The 21,196-nt window shown below is 42.6% G+C and overlaps 1 protein-coding gene across 1 annotated transcript in view; it reads left to right on the top strand.

Moving 5' to 3' along the window:
• Positions 1-15,536, top strand: part of racgap1 (Rac GTPase activating protein 1) — a 31,442-nt gene extending 15,906 nt beyond the window's left edge. Inside the window, exons 8-17 of the mRNA XM_078534711.1 lie at positions 666-783; positions 2,147-2,283; positions 4,967-5,131; positions 5,527-5,622; positions 6,134-6,332; positions 7,533-7,638; positions 10,199-10,331; positions 10,879-11,005; positions 12,831-12,942; positions 13,573-15,536. Of these exons, the coding sequence (XP_078390837.1) occupies positions 666-783; positions 2,147-2,283; positions 4,967-5,131; positions 5,527-5,622; positions 6,134-6,332; positions 7,533-7,638; positions 10,199-10,331; positions 10,879-11,005; positions 12,831-12,942; positions 13,573-13,648 (1,269 nt within the window). The 3' untranslated portion in view covers positions 13,649-15,536. The remainder of the gene's footprint in view (positions 1-665; positions 784-2,146; positions 2,284-4,966; positions 5,132-5,526; positions 5,623-6,133; positions 6,333-7,532; positions 7,639-10,198; positions 10,332-10,878; positions 11,006-12,830; positions 12,943-13,572) is intronic.
• The last annotated feature ends 5,660 nt before the right edge of the window (positions 15,537-21,196 follow it).

Genomic DNA, 21,196 nt, shown 5'->3' with positions numbered 1-21,196 from the left:
GATTATATAAGCAAGATAAGATTAGTCAGTTAGACTTGCTGTCACTAGTCTTGTTAAGTAAATCAGGTTTTTAATCTTTTTCCCCCGCTGCAGGAGCTGCTTCATTTTTGACTAGTCAGTGGTTGCTCATTTCGCTTGGGCATTTGACAATCAGGAAAAACTAAGGTCCTTGGGCAGGACAAAAACTGATGGACTCCCAACTTGGAATCATGTGTTGTCCATGTAAAAGGTTTCTGGGCTGCTTAAACTACTGCAGCCTGCCATTGGAGATTTCCTGTTTTAGTGTTTTAACTCTGCCACCAACAAGTGCAAGGCCAGTTTGTATTCCAAAGAGTTTACTTATCTTGGAATCGTCTATTGCTTTGTAGACTACTAACATTGTTGGCAGCCTTCCAGTATTCATCGGTACAAGATGGATCTGTAATGCAATTGCATCACTGTCTTGCTTTTAAATATGTTAAGGAACTGGCCTTTGAAGTCAGGGTTTTAGTCAATTGAACTAGTTTTGAAAAGCCTAGGTTCCATTTCAGGAGCTGCAACGGCCACCCCAAAATGTGTACATTGCATTTCCCCAACGTAGTGGGGGTGGAGAGGAAGGACAGGGAAAGAGGAAAGATAATGATCTGTGAACATGGGAACACTCACTGTTTCGGTTACCTTTTTAGGCAAATGACTCCATCGTGGCTAAAACCACTCTGACCTTGCCAAATAATGGCGGGCCAATCGAGGCAGTTTCTACAATCGAGACGGTGCCATACTGGACAAGAAGTAGGAGGAGAACAGGTGAGCTCCATTGATGAAATGCTGAGAGTCTTATCTTTTGTGGTTAGCATTGGACATTGGTGCACAAGATGGAAACTGGCAACAATGTTGTTTGTTGGAAAGATTCATGTATCAGATGAGGGGTTTGGCTTCTTTCATGAATTATTTGTTGCAGGTATTCTGAGAATTGGGTATTGCTGTTGGCACTAAGCTTGAGGATTTATACTTTGTAATACTGACTTAATTGGAATCTCACTCTATATATTGGGAATGGGAATTCTACACTGCATTCTGTCCTTCAAGTTGTTGGGGGGTGCAGGGCGGGGGGTGTAGTTGTACCGAAAGCCATTTGCAGCCACTGCCGTCTTCCTGTTAACTCAGCACTGGCTGAAATTAAATACCTTTCTGCTCTCTCTGGCTCAGCTGCTCACCATTTTGAACAGCAAAACTGTTGGGGGAATCCAGACATTCATTTTTAATCACTGTACTAAAAGCTTGATTTTTAAAAGTCATGGACAATTTTAAAATGAGCTTCAGCAAATCTAGTCAGAAACATGTTCATTCACGGAAAGATTGCAGCTCAAATACATACAGTTAATCTTAATCCTAAGAACACTACTTTCTGTTTAATTTGTGGGGAGCTGGCTGAAAGAGCTGCCACAATGGATCTGCATTTGCCCAGACACATTTCCTTTCCATTGGTTGGATTTGCAGCATCCAGCTCGGCCAACAGTGGGATTGACGTGCTCCTGTAATTTACGCAACAGAGCATGGGATATTTTTGGGTCTAGTTGTCATGGAAATGCAAAATACTTTGCTTGAACAGAGGCCAGTATTTCTTCTGATTAGTTGTTCTGCTGGGTTGTTCTGCTGTGTATCAGTATGAATTTATACATAAATTGGGTAATTGTACCTTTCTCTCTTGCTCACTCTGTTTATCTCCTCCTGCCATGCACCCTGCAGAGAGGAAGGGCTGGAGACTTGCCAGGCTGGTGATAATCCTGCTGTGCAACCACTTCCTATTATATTATAATAGGAGCTGAACAATAACTGAGATTCAGATTTGTTCTTTCTCACTCGCGTTGGGAATTTGTGGGCTGATTTTTAGCAATAAAGTAGGGATAATTAATAGAGGCTAAATTGTTAGTGCATATTTGGCACAGTTTTCTTCTCAAATACCTGTGCTTTTATTAAAAAGATTTTATTGTGTAATGATGGCTGAGAGAGGTGGCCTATCTGATCACCAGTAAATTTGAACAATTTTCTATGTTAGAATCCTGGCCAATATAATTGTCAGTGACTATTTTTTGTGTATTTGAACTGTTATCCCTGTGCAACAATTGCCCATGACTTTACATCATTTCCAATTTCTCTTTTTTTAAAGCAAATCTGAAAGGACAAGATCTTGACGCCATCTCAGAAACTCCCTCAAGCACACCATCAGTAGCCAGTAGATCTGATAATTGTAGTACACCTCAGAGTAATGGCGGGATGAGGACTCATGAGTTTGTCTCTAAAACGGTATTTCTGATTTTTTTTTTTTGCTGACTTTATTAAATTCTTGTTGCCAAAATCTTTGGTTGTGTTTCACTTTTCTGTACAGAAGTTTTTGACTTCAATTTTTCTTTGTCCCAGAATGTTTCCTGGGATTTGTCTGGAGTACATAATATCTTGGATGTTATTTAATAACTTTTTAGTCAAGGATTGGGCTTCTATTCACACTCCCTGGCCCTGTACGTGGGCTTGGGCCTTGTACGCAAAAAAAACTTAAGAATTAGGAGCAGGAGTAGGCGATTCAGCCCCTCGAGCCTGCCCCGCCATTCATTACGATCATAGCTGATCTCATTTCAGCCTCAACTCCAATTTCCCGCCCTCTCCCCATAACCTTTCAACCCATTACTAATTAAAAATCTGTCTATCTCCTCCTTAAATTTATTCAGCGTCCCGGCATCCACTGCACTCTGAGGTCATGAATTCCACAGATTCACGACCCTTTGAGAAAAGTAATTTCTCCTCATCTCTGATTTAAATCTACCGCCCCTTAGCCTAAAACTATGGCCTCTCGTTCTAGAATGCCCCACAAGGGGAAACATCCACTCCACGTCTACTTTGTCTATCCCCTTTAGCATCTTATATACCTCAATTAGATCTCCTCTCATCCTTCTAAACTCTAGCGAGTATAGGCCTAAACTGCTCAATCTCTCCTCATAAGACAAGCCCCGCATCTCTGGAATCAATCTAGTGAACCTCCTCTGAACCGTCTCCAATGCAACTACATCCTTCCTCAAGTAAGGGGACCAAAACTGTGCACAGTACTCCAGGCGCGGTCTCACCAATGCCTTGTACAGTTGCAACAACACTCCCCTATTTTTATACCCTATTCCTTTAGCAATAAATGCCAAAATTCAATTTGCCTTCCTTATTTACCTGCTGTACCTACCTGTATACTAGCTTTCAGCGATTCATGCATGAGGACACCCAGATCCCTCTGCACTGAAGCATTCTGAAGTTTCTCTCCATTTAAATAATAAGTCGCCTTTTTATTCTTCCAACCAAAATGGATAACCTCACACTTATCCACGTTAAACTCCATCTGCCAAATTTTGGCCCATTCACCTAACCTGCTATACCCATTTTGTAAATTTCTTATTTCTTCATTGCAACTTATTTTTCCACCTATTTTGGTGTCATCTGCAAACTTAGCTATAGTACCTTCTATCCCTGAATCCAAATCATTAATATAGTTTGTAAATAGTTGGGGCCCAAGGACCGAACCCTGTGGCACCCCACTAGTTACAACTTGCCATCCAGAAAAAGACCTATTTATCCTGACTCTCTGCTTTCTGTTGGTTAGCCAATCATCTATCCAAGCTAATATATTACCCCTAACTCCGTGTGATCTTATCTTGTGTATTAATCTTTTGTGCGGCACCTTATCAAAGGCCTTCTGGAAGTCCAGATATACTACATCTACAGGATCCCCATTATCCACTTTGCTTGTCACATCTTCAAAGAACTCTAGCAAATTAGTCAAACATGATTTACTCTTCATAAAACCATGCTAACTCTGATGGATTGCATTTTGACTTTCCAAATGCCCCATTACTACTTCCTTAATAATGGATTCCAACAATTTCCCAACGACAGATGTTAAACTAACTGGTCTATAGTTTCCTACTTTCTGCGAAGGGCACTATATTAGCATTTTTCCAATCCACTGGAACCTTTCCAGAATACAGGGAATTTTGGAATATTATAGCCAACGCATCCACTATCTCCGCTGCCACTTCCTTTAAGACCCTTGGATGTAGGCCATCAGGTCCTGGGGACTTGTCACCCTTTTAATCCCAATAGTTTGCTCAGTACTTTTTCTCTTGTGATGGTGATTGTTCTAAGTTCCTCCTTCTCTACATTCTCTGCACTACCTGTTACTATTGGGGTGGTACTAGTGTCCTCCACCGTGAAAACTGAGGCAAAATATTGATTAAGCGTCTCTGCCATTTCTGCGTTCCCCACTATTAACTCCCCAGTCTCATCCTCCAAGGGACCAACATTCACTTTAGCTACTCTCTTTCCTTTTATATACTTGTAGAAGCTTTTGTTATCAGTTTTCACATTTTGTGCTAATTTGCTTTCATAATTTACCTTTGCTCTTTTTATTTTTTTAGTAACCCTTTGTTGATCTTTAAAAGTTTCCCAATCTTCCAGCCTGCCACTGACCTTTGCAATTTGGTATGCCTTAGTTTTTGCTTTTGTTATCTTTAACTTCCTTGCTTAGCCGTGGATGCTTTTTCCCCCCTTACCATCTTTCTTCCTCTTTGGAATATATTTTACTTGGGAGCAATTGAAAATCTCCTTAAATATCTGCCACTGTTCATCAACGGTCCTACCTTGTAGTCTTCCTGCCCAGTCCACTAGGGCCAAATCTGCCCTCATGCCTATGTAGTTACCTTTGTTTAACTCCAGAACACTAGTGTGGGACTCCAGTTTCTTGAGAGAATGGCCCAAAGCTTTGGGGCCCAATGTAAAGTAATGGGTGGTTTGGCGTCCCCGGATTTTGCCTGTGCTTCTCTGAAGATATGCTAAAAAGATGTACAAGATCAGATTGGGTGTGCACGTATGTGGTATTGTGACTTCGAACCTAGTTCCCACCATCCTGGAATAGTATTGCAATGTTCCAAATGCCAGTCTTTTTTTTTCGTAGGTTATAAAACCAGAGTCATGCGTCCCTTGTGGCAAAAGGATCAAATTTGGGAAGTTGGCTTTGAAGTGCAGAGACTGCAGAGTTGTGGCTCACCCTGAATGCCGAGATCGCTGTGCACTCCCCTGTATTCCAACTTTGGCAGGAACGCCTGTAAAAATTGGAGAGGTAAGCTTCACGCTAGCAGCCAGGAAATCTGTGGTATAGGCTCCAGGCAGCAAAAATGGTCAATGAAACATTTTCGAACCAAAACGTAAAACAGGAGCTAAGGTTGAGCAGAAGTTCTCCGACAGTTTAGCTCGGCTTTTAATGTCAACCAATCCATTCTCAAATACACAAAAACGAGCAGCTAGATGCAGTGTAGAGACACAAAATTGTCTTTTTCATGTTCCATATTGTATTTCCTTTGTGATAATGGCTTCCATAGTTTATTAAATTATCCGTTTGGGTGTATCCAGTAAATTTGTGAACGAAATCTGCATGTAAGTGTCCTTATCTGATAGTTCTGAATATCTATGGTAGTTCTTTTGAAATATTGTTAATTTTATTTGTGTTGCTTCTAGGGAGTGTTGGCAGACTTCACATCTCATAAGTCACCCATGATCCCATCCATTGTGGTGCATTGCATCAATGAGATTGAGCAAAGAGGCTTATCTGAGGTAGGACTGAAACCTTTCATTATGAAATTCTCCGACTTGTAGTCTTGATTCGAAACTATAAAACGGGAGTGTCTCGAACCTTTTCTGTGACTGTGTTAACTTTTCAAGCCATTTATCTTTTTCTTCTCCTTGCACTATTATATCCTAGAGTCCAAGATTGTAAAATTCAAGGTTTGTGTAGGTGAAACAAGCAACAATTCAGATTATTTTTGTGGGGCCTGGAGGAGCACTCTGGGCCCTACAGAAATAATTTCACCCCTTTACTGCCTGTAATTGGAGCATGCACTGGCAACGTTCCAACCTGAAATGGCAGTCCAGCATAGAACCTCGATGGGCATATTGTAATGGGCAGGTGTTGGGTGCACAGTGGTAGGCCCTTTCAAAATTCCGCCACCTGTTATTGCCAAGTGACTTAAATTTTAACTTTAAGTGGACAAGTATTTTTAATTTGGATTTATAAATTGTATGTCCGGTTTAATTGTACAGTACGAGTAACCGATATCTCCTATAGACTGGTCTGTACCGTATCTCGGGCTGTGACCGCACAGTGAAAGAGCTGAAGGAGAAGTTCCTGAAGGGGAAGAATGTGCCATTGCTCAGTAAAGTGGATGACATTCACGCAATCTGTGGGCTTCTGAAAGACTTTCTGAGGAATTTGAAGGAGCCCCTTGTGACTTTCAAACTGTATTCAGCGTTTGTAAACGCAGCAGGTTTGTAAATTTTGGTTTTGAAGACGAGCATTGAGAAAAGAACAACCTGTTTGTTGAATACCTGTGTGCAGATGTGCCTCAGTACAGACAATCCAACTGCAATGTGTGTGCGCTTTGAGGATGTATAGGATTCCAGTCAGTGTTGCCTTTGTCAACTGTCATTCCTGTTTTTGGGGACTCAAAGCCTGAGGTTTGAAATACTATTGATTCTTTAAATATTTAATGTTCTTTTTAACTTTGAGGTAAACTCATCTGTAAATTCAAAGAAATGAAACTTCTATTGCCAGGGAGATCCCAGGTTTGAGGCCCAATTGGGATTGTGCCATCTCGCCCATGATGATTAAATTCACTGAAATTAAACTCTGCATCTTCTGGATTAGTAAGGAAGTAATCAGGCAGGTTCCTGCTCCTGATCACTGTCCTGTCACCGCCCCCCGGGATGTGCCTGTGTGTGTGTGTGTGTGTGTGTGTGTGTATGGATGTTAGCAAAATCAGTATTACAGTTGGTACTGGCTGTAATGCTTCCTGTGATCGGATAGACTGCGAACACGAAGAATATCCTTTTGGTGAGGTACCAGTGGTCAGTGCCCACCTATGCAATCACATCCCAGTACAAAGTCACACCGAAGCAGAGGGGAAAATCTGATGAGAAAATGAATGCAGGTTAAAAAATGCAAATTGGGTAGCTACGTAGTTAGCTTAATTGGTGCAATTTTTAACACCTTTCTAATTTAACATTAGACATGGGAACACATTGCAAAGAGATAAGTACACTTGAGTTCAGATGTGCTAAATGGAAAGTAACAGCAAATGTTTGCTTTTTACTCTGTCCTGGAGCCATTTGCTTTCCCCTGCATATGTTTTTAAAAATGTAAAATCATCTTTTCTGACAAGTTGGCTGGTAAGGATATGTATGAGTCGAGTGTAGGTTATTGGACCTGTTAAAACTGATTGCCGTTACCCTTTAGGTTAAAGCTTTGTGTGACTGGTAGTGTGGTGTGTCATTGTGTTTCAGTCTATTGAAGGTGAGGGGGAATGAAATTCTGCAATGTATATTGAAACTGGATTTGTTTTCATGTGAGAAATGTAAATGTAATTCATTTCACTTGTTCAACAGAGTTCAGCATTCCTAACTGATCTTTACCTAAGGGCAAGGATGTTGCACTGCTTGTTTTACCAATGCTGCGTTTCATTCTATAGAAATCCCTGATGAAGATAACAGTATTGCAGCAATGTACCAGGCTATCAGTGAGCTGCCCCAGCCCAACAGAGATACCTTGGCATTTTTGATGAATCACCTGCAAAGGTATGTTTGGATTTGGGATCTTTTTTGCAGTTCAGAGCACTGACTAAATCACAGGTGTCCAACTGTTTGCAGCATTTGTTGCAGGCAGTGAGTGGGTTGCACGTAACCAAGATTCTGACCAATAAGTGTTCTTAAAAAGTGGCCAATTCTCATTTTGCCCTTCAGTCTTCCTTCTATCTTGCCCTATCCCTTTCTTCCTCTTTTTTAACCTGTCTCTCTAGTCATGGACATGGAATAAATGCAACATTGAAACTTTTGTGGATTAGAGGGAGTAGCGTCAGTGTGGTGGTTGTGCAAACATGATGCCCTCTGCTTGGGGGGGGTGGAGTGTAGCCTCGCACAGGCTTCTGCTTCCTTCCTATCATGAGCATCGGGGTGGAGTCGTGGCATAACTAGGCTCCGGAATCCCTTGTGGGCTCTCTTAACTCCATAGATGTCTGCAGCATAGGAGGCCATTCGGCCCATCGTGTCCATGCTGGTCAACAAAGATCTGATTACACTAATCCCATTTTCCAGCGCTTGGCCCATAGCCCTGGAGGCTATGACAACACGAATGAATATCTAAATAATACTTGAATGTTACAAGAGTTTCTGACTTGACCACCCTTTCAGGCAGGGTTCCAGACTCCCACTGCCCTCCGGGTGAAAAAATTTCTCCTCAACTCCCCTCTTAGCCTTCTACCTCTAATCTTAAATCAATGCCCCCTGGTTATTGACCCCTCTACTAATGGAAAAAGTGCCTTCCTATCCACGCCCCTCATAATCTTATACGCCTTTATCAGGTCGCCTCTCAACCTTTGTTGTTCCAAGGAAAATAACCCCAGCCTATCCAATCTTTCCTCATAGCTCAGACCCTCCAGCCCAGGCAGCATCCTGGTAAATCTCTGCACCCTCTCCAATGCAATCACATTCTTCCTATAATGTGGTGACCAGAACTGCACACAGTACTCCAGTTGTGGCCTAACCAGCGCTTTATACAGTTCCAGCATAACCTCCCTGCTCTTGTATTCTATGCCTCAGCTAATAAAGGCAAGTATCCCATATGCCGTCTTAACCACCTTATCTACCAGCCCTGCTTTCTTCGGGGATATATGGATATGCACGCCAAGGTACCTCTGATCTTCAGTACTTTTCAGGGTCCTACCTTTCATAGTGTAATCCCTTGCCTTGTTAGCCCTCCCCAAGTGCATTAGCTCACACTTTTCTGGGTTGAATTCCATTTGTTATTGCTCTGTCCACCTGACCAGTCCATTGATGCCCTCCTGCAGTTAACAGCTATCCTCCTCACTATTTACCACCCTGCCAATTTTCATGTCATCCGCGAACTTCTTGATCATACCCCCTACATTTAAGTCCAAATCATTTATGTACACCACAAACAGCAAAGGCCCCAGCACTGAGCCCTGCAGGACCCCCACTGGAAACAGACTTCCAGTCACAGAAACATCCCTCTAGCATCACCCTCTGCTTCCTGCCTCTCAGCCAATTTTGGATCCAACTTTGCCTTGGATCCCATGGGCTCTTACTTTTTTGACCAGTCTGCCATGAGAGACCTTATCAAAACCCTTGCTAAAGTCCATGTAGACCTCACCAACACTCCCGGTTACCTCCTCAAAAAATTCGATCAAATTTGTCAAACATGACCTTCCCTTAACAAATCCATGCTGACTACCCCTGATTAATCCGTGTCTTTCCAAGTGCAAATATATTCTGTCCCTCAGAATTCTTTCTAGTAACTTCCCCACCACTGAGGTTAGACTGACTGGCCTGTAATTTCCTGGTCTATCCCTTCCTCCCTTTTTTAATAATGGGACAATGTCAGCAGTCCTCTGGCACCTCACCTGTGGCCAGAGAGGATTTTAAAATTACTGCCAGGGCCCCTGATATCTCTTCCCTTGCCTCCCTCAACAGTCTGGGATACATCTCATCCGGGCCTGCAGATTTATCCACTTTAAAGGCCGCTAAACCTGCTCATACCCCTTCTCTCTCTCTGTTAAATTCCTCTAATATTTCACAGTCCTCCATCCTGACGTCTATATCTGTCCATTGTGAAGGCCGACGCAAAGTATTCATTGAGGACTGCACCCGTGTCTTCTGGGTCCACACACACATTACGTCTATACGGGTTACTTATTACAAAGCAACCCTCTAAGTGTTACTTTGGATTGCTCCAGGGAGGGCTGGCTAAGCCCCATCTGCAATCTTTCCCTTAAAGGATTAATTGGACAGTTTTAAGCTTTATAATGTAGATTTAAATCTTTAAGTTTACAATTTTTCATGGTGCAGAAGTGTTTCATTTTAGCTAAATATTCAAACAAGTTTGTTCTCCTTGGGTAATTTTTAACTGAAACCATTTAAAAGGCTTTATAGTTGAATTTTATTGCATCATAGGTGATTAATGTGGCCAGTGCACCAGTTAGCTGCCTGTATGGTTCTGGACTGTTGCGTTGCTATAAAATTTTGATTTAACATTTCACCTGTTTCATTGGCTTGTTCAAGTAAACAAAAAGTTGGCTTTTGATACAAAAATCTGAGCTCGTGTTTTTCCTCCCTCTTTTAGAGTGGCTAATAGCCCAAACTGCAAGATGGACATAACTAACCTCGCCAAGGTCTTTGGCCCTACAATTGTGGGTTATTCCACACCCGATCCAGCCCCCATGTCAATGCTGCAGGAAACCAAGTGGCAACCAAAGGTATGTAACCAGGTTGTTATTGTGTGCCTCAGCTTTTGACAACAGTTGAGGAAAGGGAGAAATATTAAGGTAAGGTGAGATCAAATTGGCTGCATTTAGGCTTTAAAGTCAATATTTTGTTTCGCACTCCTGTGACAAGCAGAGCTTCTCTTGATCAAAGCTTCTGGTGTGCACTGCAGGCTTTCTGACATCTGCACTGTCACTGGTGCAGTTTGCACAGAGGTGAGAAGGGTGAATTTGGGTAGTTCTCCTTGCAGGCACAAAACTGTAAGAGGATTTCTGGTGCTCCCTGTTAGAAGCCCATCTGATGTTGGCACTATGTGCATCCTGCCACAAGCAGTTATGATCATTTCTTTTTGCCTTAGGCTAACCGTGAATCACACAAGTAAAAACCTCTGCCCTGGGATTTAGTGGTGTAAACGTGTAGTTTTATGGTCACTAGTTATCTGTGGCTACACAAGGTTTTCGGGTAAAATGGTAACCAGCAGTCTTTGTTGTGCGTTTGTTTGCAATTGAACCTATCTAAAAGCTTCTCTTTTTCTGATAGGTGGTTGAGCGTTTACTATCCTTGCCAGTGGAATACTGGAGCCAGTTTACAATGGTGGAACAGGAGAATATCCAACCTAATCATATCATTGAAAATTCTAATGCTTACAGCACTCCTGAAATTAAAGGTAACACCTGGAGGTTATCAAAATGGATAAAATTACATTGACTTGTTCTAAGCTGTACACGAGTGTACCTTGCAATGGTTCAAAATCATTCGTGATATGGATTTTTCATGAGCAAAAAAAAGCCTTAGACCACTTAGCAGTGTTGTTCTAGCTAGGCTCTTGTCAGGAGGCCAAGTTGAGGACCCATTGCATGACTCGAGCACATAATCTTTGACATTAGTGCTGTATTAAATCTACTATATTGGAGATGCCATCTTTCAGTTGAGACATTAAACTGAGTCCTATCTGTGCTCTGCTGATCAAAGATCAGGGAGTTGGTTCACCTAATGACCTGGCCAACATTCCTCCCTCAACCAACTCCACCATTTATCTTGCTATTATTGTGGGATCTTGCTGTTTACCAACTTCAGTGATTACATATCATCGTAATTCATGTAAAGCACTTTGGGATGTTTGCGAAACATGACAAGCTGCTATGTTACTGCAAGCCTTTTTTCTTTTACAATTGGCAGTTGTGGCAAGTTACCTTTCAAATAAATTTTTACCACTTTCCACCAATTAAAGAACCAGTGGTGAATCAGTAAACCAATTCCTGCAGTGTGAGGGAGGACAATCCAAAAAATTTGCATTGCTTCCTTACCAAAAGTCGAGTCGAGAGATGCACACCCTTTGCATTTGTAATGTGAGGGATGCGTGCAAAGAATCTCGCTCCGTGTATGCCATGTATCCATTTTGTTAACTTTTTAAGTAACCGTAGATCAACAGCAGTTCTGATGACATCCAAGTGATGAATAAAGCTTTACAAGGGTGATCAGTGGTAGACAGATCTGTTAGAGACTGATTTAACTAAGTGCCAGCTTTTTTTTAAATGTACTGTTTCAAGCGAGCTATTCTGATTAGTGTGTTAGGCGAGTAGGTTTGGTTATTGAGCATCTGTGCCACATTAATATTGAGAGTGGCAGGTGCAGGCTTTTTAAGACTCGCTCAAGAGAACAAGTCTCGGTTTTGAATCTTGAAATTTTTCCTCTGCAAACTCCTATTTAAATATTCTGTCCCATTCACATGGTAATTCCAAAGTCAAAAGGTGCTTACTAGTAAGTGTTCTAATGGAATCATTGCAACAAATGCATTCACATAAGTTGATGGGCATTTTAATTTACTGCCGCAAAAAGAGTCCAATGGTAATAAAATAAATGGATTGTTGGATTATTAAAAATGCGACTTTCCACTCTGTCATGTCTCTCCAAAGTAACTGCTGTGACCCCATTTTACACCATTTTCCTTTCATCGTTAGAGAAGGGAGGAGGAATACTTTGTGGAGAAAGTGTTCATCTGTGTTTTGATGTCTCTCCAACTTGGTACAGTAGTTACAAATTTTCGTTCATTCTTCTATGAAAACTCAACTTTCCAGGCCTTCCCTAGCATCTGGGACTACTCCAATGATGCATATGATAGCAGGGGGCACTTATCCTGGAGAAGCTCTATAACTCTGCATGCAGGTTGTCCTTTGCCTGGATTAGGGTTAGTTAGCCTGGGTCCTGATCCAGGAGCACCCAAGCCAGGAAATGTTAATTAGCTGGGTACTGCTGTGTATGCAGGCACTGCAGATTTCCTGGGTAAAACCTGGTCCAAAGTACAAATCTACCTTCAAATGGAACTGCTCCAGGACATAAATGCTACCCATGAGCACTTCAAAGTTAGTGCAGACCTGAGATAACTCATCCCCATGAAAAACTAAACCTAAACTCCTAAAAGTGTCTGGATGTAAATTACATTTTGGGTTTCGTTTTTTTTTTCTCATCAAATTCATAATTTTCTTTCCCAGTGAGCATGCTTGGGCCACTTACCACTCCGGAACATCAAATAATTGGTAAGACCCCCTCATCCAGCTCCTTATCAGCACGAGTCAAATCCAGTCTGACCAAGACCACTCCCAAGTAAGTACATCTCTGCTTCTGCAGCCTTAAATCGGGTGTGAGAAATGTTAGCTAGAACATGCTGTTTAATTGCCATGTTACAGGTGCCAGTTTTATATTTTGGGTGCTCCCATCTACCCCTTCCCTGCTGGATCTCTGGGATTGATGCATGATCAGCCTCCATTGACTCATTGATTTCTTGTTCTTCACCCCCACCCTGAGAGTTAAGGTTGATAACTCCACACGTAAGCTACTGTCCTCTCACTGCAACAAGTTCAAGCACTGCCATAGTGATTTAATCATCCAAAGCTAAGGAATGTTCTTTACCCAAGAAATCAGGGATCCTCAGGAAATATTTTATAACCAAACCATTTTCAAAATGTATTCTCAATCAGTGTGTGTGGCATTTACATCAATTGGGTCTGATTGGTTCTACATGTACCCAAACTGCACGATTAGGTTGAAGTGACATTGTGTCCCATTACTGACATTCAATCCCATTACTCTCTCTTACTGCTTTTGCCTTTAGGGGGGGTTGAAGTTCTTTTCCACTGCTGTGATAACATCTATAACCTTGAAATCTGATGTGCAGAACAATAAACAATTGCCACAAAATCCCTTCCCTTGATGAATACTCTTAATGTTTTGCAGGTTTGGAAGCAAGAGCAAGCAGTCAATCAATTTCAATCGCTCTGGAAACTTTTTTGCCTCCCCATTATTGAAATGATCACAAATTAACCAAATAGTCCCAAAAGTCAAAACGGGTTCCTTCGAACTTCACGTTAAACCAACTACTTTGTTTGAGTATTATCCTCTGCATAATACAGCAGTCCTAATACAGCAGTTTTATACTTTGCATTAGACATTAATAATGTGTAATCACCAGTCTAATCCTTTAAATATAATGTAGTTGACGTCTGTTATTAGTGATGGCACTTTTTTAAATGTAAGGCTTCTATATTGTAGTTTGTAATACTATGGCTTACTATTACGATGAGGCTGTGTGTTGAATTTTGTAACCTTTAGACCAGCAACTGATTTAGAAAGCCATTGATGCGTGCCTCAGAAACACTTAAAAGCCCAAAGTAAAAGATTATTTTACAAAGTCACGGGTTGTGGGGTTTGTTGCTACAGAATAGGAAATATATGCAAGAAAACTAAAAGATTGCTGTAATCCGATAATTATTTCATATATCCTGCTGACTGAACAATTCTGTCCTAGTGTCGATCTTGCAGAATTTTGATTTCCATAATTTTCTGCCTCTTGTGGAGCTATTAATTGAACTTGTATAAAAGAACTGAGCATTTTTTTGCTTAAATTTCATATCACTTTGGAAGTTAAATTTATTCAAGGGTACCCTGGATGTATGTGGCAAATTTGTACTGTTTCACAGTTCCCTTCCTTTGACTTGTATGTTAATTCTCTTGCTCCCCTCCATGCTTTAGTTACAGTCCACCACAAAGCAAAAATGCCATGGAATGAGTTTTCAGTCTACATAGTTTCTATTCATTGCAGGCATGTCCTGACTTCTGCCAGCTTTTAACCCAATTGACCGCGCTGGCAGTTTTTACCTTGTTTTAAACCTTACTTGTCATTACTACAAAGCCACAGCTTTGACACCAGTGGCATTTTTAGCATAAGATGCTTACAATCTGAACATGACAGAATTGTCAAAGAAATTGGTTTCATAAAATGCATTTCAAAGTGAAGAATTAACCATTTTGTATACACTGCTCTTAGCAATGGAGGGGGCACGGAACTCTTCAAATTTGGGGTTACTATGGTCCTTTTCAATAGAAGTTTCATTGTAAAAACCATACAATTAAAATTGTATGTGCTGCTTTTGATTTTTATTGGGGATAGAATTTGGACAAACTAGATTTAAATTTGCTTTCTAACCCGTCGATAACCAGAAGCTTCTATTTTTAAAAAAATACATTGAAATGTTTTCATTTTAATAGATGTTTCATCTGGTGTGTGTATGCGCGCGTGTGTGTATGCATGTAAACATCGTAACTTGTGATCCATTTTTTAAGTGCAAAATTAGATTGGGCACAGACTGATGCCAAGTGCTTACCTCTGTTATGCCTTGTAATATGCATTAATATACTTCTGTGGAGTTATTGAATTGGTTCAACACAGATATCCCAACCAAAAAATTGCTATTGTATGTTATGCAGTCTAGATAACTACGGTGTAATCTGCATCTATTCCCTTTACCTGTGCTTTTTTAAGTATCCCTTTTAGTCATTTGAGGGGTAACCATTATAAAAAGCCTATACCAAAGATTTGCCTGCCTGTCTAAAATTTGTCTTTAGCTGTAAAATCCTTGCTTCATCTGTTGCGGAATGCAGAACTACAGTAAAACCTGTTTTCTTGGGTACTTCGTTGATATCAAAAGTTAAATCCAAGTGAAAACTGATACAAGCTGTCAATAATGCAGCCTTGTTTTCCATCCTTCTCTCAGCTGAAACCCACAGGATACTGTAGAAGTTGTATTGTTAGTCTCTGACATGCACGTAACCATTTGAGAACACGCCTCATAAGTATCAGTTGAGGGATTGCTGAAGTTTTATTGATGCACACTTAAAATTAAATACCATCTTAAATGACAGTGTATTGCATGTAGTTTTCACTGTACTTCTGTGTAATGCATATTCTAGTATTTCAAAAGCTTCAGTTAAATAAGTGCAGTGATCAACTTTCTGGTGTTTTGTGTGCTTTTTATACTATTTCTGTGAATTCCCACCAAGTCTCACACCATCCTGACTTGGGACTATATCGCCATTCCTTCATCACTGGATCAAAGTCCTGGTACTCTCTTCCTAACAGCATTGTGGGTGTACCTACACTACATGGACTGCAGTGGCTCAAGAAGGTGGCTCATCACCACCTTTGAGGGCAATTAGGGATGGGCAATAAATGCTGGCCTGGCCAGTGACACCCACATCCCATGATTGAATGGTGGGAAAAAACACCTCACCCATCAATGGAACCTCACCGTTTCCTTCACTTAGAATTTAATATTGTTTTCTCTCCACCTCGTTTAATAAAATGAACTAAAGTGTGACTGAAGTGTCTCTGCTTTTAATAGGTTTTAAAGATCTACAGGTACCTGTTCACAATGATACATACAGAATCCTTAACCTTACCATGTGCTCCTTCTAATTATTAAAAAACACTCTACAATGCATACAGAATCCAAATACTTACAGGGAGTTGTAGATATCCCAGCTTTGCAACAACTGACAAAACCCTGTAGGATAACGTAAGAAATCGGAGTAGGATTCGGCTGTTCAGCCTCTTGAACCTACCCTGCCATTCAATAAAATCTGATTGTGACCTTAACTCCACTTTCCTGCCTATTTTGTCCACCCCAACCCCCCCACCCCTCCTGCAATAACCCTTGACTCCCTTGTAGATCAAAATTGTAAAGTCAAAGGATGGGAGATCTTTTGACTACTGTAATGGATGTATTATACATTCATAAAACACCCCAATAACTGCTCACCCACTCAGTGGACCACGGTGTACAAAAGGTTCTGTGCCCTAATCCACTTGTTGAGAAAGGGTGAGTTCTTTTAGTTACTTGCAGCAAAGAAAAAGGCCATTCTGCTCAAGTGGTCCAAGCTGTTGTTTATCCTACCAGAACCTCCCACCTATTTCAGCCAACCTCTTCATGGCCTTCTATTCTCTTCTCCCTCATACAAATTTATGGGAAAGCTAGATATGAATCTGTGCTATTTGCCTTAACTACTCCTTGTGGTGGCAAATTCCACATTCCCACCACTCTGAATAAAGAACTTTATCCTGAATTTCTTATTGGGTTTATTAGTGACTATCTTTTATTTGTGTTGTGACGGATAGGAGAGAGACAGGCAAACTGTATTTCTTTCCTCTCTCCAACTGTCTGTAAGCAGAAGGTGTTTTGAATTATCTTTGAAGTATGCTCTGGTGTGTTTTCCCAAAACCTCTTTGTGGGATCCAATTCACTGTTAGTTCGCAGCAAACTCAGAAGGTTAGTTTCTTCCACATTCAAAACCTGGGGGAGGAGTGTTCACAACTTCCCACTCTACTACACACACACTGAAGGTGGGGGGGGGTGTGGAACAGAAAAAGCGTTTCACAACCTTGGTTAGTAATAATACAAGAACTGCAGGAACGAATGTTAGTTCACATGATTTCCAAAGTCTGAGAAGTTGCAGTCTAGAGTGTGTGTCCTGCGTGGCTGAGTTCAGTCCCAGTGACTTTCTGGTTGGAGACAACAACACGGAAATCCTTGAATGAATGGCACTGCAACATGATGGGCTTTCTGTGCTTGGACTGCTTAGCAGGTGTTGATCAGAGAATTTTAGAAATCTAGCGGGCTTCAAGGAGTTGAGAGATGGTAACAATCAGTTTCTGTGCTTCTGGCCAGAATCCCATCCCTATCCCTTCCCCATAGGAGGGAGATGAGGTGGCTCTTAGCATCTCTTCTGGTATTGAGTTTTGATCTCTTGTGATAGTTCAGGTTGGGGAGCCAGCTCGTCTGTCCTTCCTCTGCTTTCGTTGATTATATGGGGTCTGTACAATGAGGTGTGAGATTCCACAGGCTGAGAGGGGAATGAAGAGTCATACGGACTCGAAGTGTTAACTGTTCCTCTCCACAGATGCTGCCAGACCTGCTGAGTTTTTCCAGGTATTTTTGTTTTTGTTTTGGATTTCCAGCATCTGCAGTTTTTTGCTTTTATCTTAGTGTTCAATTGACTGCCACTTCTCTTCAAGGAATGCCTACCTTGAAGAAGTATTGCTCTTCTCTCCGACAGGATTTCCGTATCTCTCTTTTGCCTTGTTCACCTTCATTGCTTTCGATTTCTCTCCTGGTGTTTAACAAGGTATTTACTAAAACCTGCTTTCACAGCCATATTTCCTTCCTCAGTGACTGTCTCTGTCTCCGACTTACCCCACGTGGATTTCAACTGAAGTTCCATCCCTCATGTTTCGAACCCACCCAGGATTACAGGTATCTCCAGGACATACAACACTCCTCGGACTGCTGTTCTCATCGCATTCTGAGATCCACACTCAGTGCCATGTGCCGCCATATGAACACACTCGACCTCTCCCTCCAGCAGCACCGCCGCACCCTTTTTCTAAGCTGCGCGTGCCCCCAGTTTCATTTTATTCTTCGTCTCATCCGACGCCTCAACAAGAAACTTTGTCTCTTTCTTTCAGGTGCAAAGGAACGCAAGCTCCAACAACTCATCAACACCATTCAGGACCCTCCACCCCTGCCTGTGCCTCTGTCCCCATCAAGTCTTCCAATCCCAGCCCCGGCCGTGTATTCACCATACCCCCTGACCTTCCCTTCTCCAATGCTGAATGTTCAGTGCTCAGCAAAGGACTTAGTTTCATACCCTTACACCCTCATCTCAATGAATTTCGGGCTCGGCATGATGCTGAACTCTTCTTCCGCCGTCTTCGTCTCCGTGCTCACTTCTTTGGGCAGGAGTCCTCTCCCCGTTCAACGGATCCTTTTACCCACCTCCAATATTCTCCCTCCACCTGGACCCCTCCCTCTGGATTCTAATGTCTCTTGATCATTTCATTGAGAACTGTCGGCGTGACATTAGTCGTCTCAATTTCTCTGCTCCTCTCACCCACTCTAACCTGTCTCTCTCTGAACTTGCTGCACTCCATTCTCTCAGGTCCAACCCTGACATTGTAATCAAACCTGCTGACAAGGGTGCTGCTGCTGTTGTCTGGTGCACTGACCTCTACCTTGCAGAGACTGAGCGTCAACTCGCAGACACTTCCTCCTGCCTCCCCCTGGACCATGACCCCACCACGGAACATCAAGCCATTGTTTCCAGGACTGTTACTGACCTCATCTCCTCTGAAGATCTTCCTTCTACAGCTTCCAACCTGATAGTCGCCCAACCTCGGACGGCCCGCTTCTACCTACCCAAAATCCATAAACAGGACTGTCCCGGCAGACCGATCATGTCAGCCTGTTCCTGCCCCACGGAACTCATTTCTCGCTATCTTGACTCCATTCTCTCTCCCCTTGTCCAGTCCCTTCCCACCTACATCCATGATTCCTCTGACACCCTACATCATATCAACAATTTCCAGTTCCCTAGCCCCAACCGCCTCCTCTTCACCATGGACGTCCAATCCCTCTACACCTCCATCCCCCACCGGGATGGTCTGATGGATCTCCGCTTCTTCCTCGAACAGAGGCCCGAACAATCCCCATCCACCACTACTCTCCTCCGTCTGGCTGAACTTGTTCTCACGCTGAACAATTTCTCCTTTAACTCCTCTCACTTCCTCCAAATAAAAGGTGTGGCTATGGGTACCCGCATGGGCCCCAGCTATGCCTGTCTCTTTATGGGGTATGTGGAACATTCCTTGTTCCAGTCCTACTCCAGCCCCCTCCCACAACTCTTTCTCCGGTACATCGATGATTACTTCGGTGCTGCTTCATGCTCTCGTCAGGACCTGGAAAAATTTATTAGTTTTGCTTCCAATCTCCACCCCTCCATCATTTTCACATGGTCCATCTCTGACACTTCCCTTCCCTTCCTTGACCTCTCTGTCTCAATTTCTGGTGATAGACTGTCCACCAATATCCATTACAAGCCTACCGACTCCCACAGCTACCTCGACTACAGCTCCTCACACCCCGCTTCCTGTAAGGACTCCATCCCATTCTCTCAGTTCCTTTGCCTCTGTCACATCTGTTCTGATGATGCCACTTTCAAAAACAGTTCCTCTGACATGTCTTCCTTCTTCCTTAACCGAGGTTTTCCACCCATGGTGGTTGACAGGACCCTCAACCGTGTCCGGCCCATCTCCCGCGCATCCGTCCTCACACCTTCCTCTCCCTCCCAGAAACATGATAGGGTCCCCCTTGTCCTCACTTATCACCCCACCAGCCTCCGCATTCAAAGGATCATCCTCCGCCATTTCTGCCAACTCCAGCATGATGCCACCACCAAACACATCTTCCCTTCACCCCCCCTGGCGGCATTCCGCAGGGATCGTTTCCTCCGGGACACCCTGGTCCACTCCTCCATCACCCCCTACACCTCAACCCCCTCCCACGGCACCTTCCCATACAATCGCAGAAGGTGCAACACCTGCCCCTTTACTTCCCCTCTCCTCACCATCCAAGGGCTCAAACACTCCTTTCAAGTGAAGCAACATTTCACTTGCACTTCCCTCAATTTAGTGTACTGCATTCGTTGCTCCTAATGCAGTTTCCTCTACATTGGAGAGACCAAACGCAGACCGGGTGACCGCTTTGCAGAACACCTTCGGTCTGTCCGCAAGCATGACCCAGACCTCCCTGTCGCTTGCCATTTCAACACTCCACCCTGCTCTCATGCCCACGTGTCTGTCCTTGGCCTGCTGCATTGTTCCAGTGAAGCTCAACGCAAACTGGAGGAACAGCACCTCATCTTCCGACTAGGCACTTTACAGCCTTCCGGACTGAATATTGAGTTCAACAATTTTAGATCATGAACTCTCTCCTCCATCCGCACCCCCTTTCCGATTTTCCCCCTCCCTTTTTGTTTTTTCCAATAATTTATATAGATTTTTCTTTTCCCACCTATTTCCATTATTTTTAAATGTATTCCCATCCATTGTTTTATCTCTACCTTTTAGCCTTTTTCGATTCCTTCACCCCACCCCACCCCGACTAGAGCTATCTGTACCTTGCTCATCCTGCTTTCTACCCTTAATTAGCACATTCCTTAGATAATATCACCAGCTTCAACACCTCTTTGTCCTTTTGTCTATGACATCTTTTGGTTATCTCCACCTATCACTGGCCCTCTATCCAGCTCTACTTGTCCCACCCTCCCTTAAACCAGCTTATATTTCACCTCTTTTCTATTTTTACTTAGTTCTGTTAAAGGGTCATTCGGACTCGAAATATTAACTGTGTTCCTCTCCGCAGATGCTGCCAGACCTGCTGAGTTTTTCCAGGTAGTTTTATTTTTGTAGGGGAATTCTTTTGTTCTCGTAACTCCTGTTGGTAGCTTCCAGAACAAAGGCCAATACTGTGGTCATGTGACTTGTAGCAATCATTGCTTTTGGTTCAGCAGAGACTCTTTATTTGCCATTTTAAAAAAAGGTTTGATTTCTTTTCATGTCATAGGGACCCAACAGTGTATCTCACCTTGAACCCCTCCCCACTCCCCCACCCTCACTAAGTCGAAGCATCCACCTCATCAAACCGCTTCCATTAGGTCACCCCTCAGCCTTTTTTTTAAGAGAATAAAG

Source organism: Cetorhinus maximus, chromosome X (assembly GCF_964194155.1).
Source record: "Cetorhinus maximus chromosome X, sCetMax3.hap1.1, whole genome shotgun sequence".
Taxonomy (NCBI): domain Eukaryota; kingdom Metazoa; phylum Chordata; class Chondrichthyes; order Lamniformes; family Cetorhinidae; genus Cetorhinus; species Cetorhinus maximus.
The sequence above is the reverse complement of the archived record's forward strand: the minus strand, read 5'-3'. Positions and strand labels throughout refer to the sequence as shown.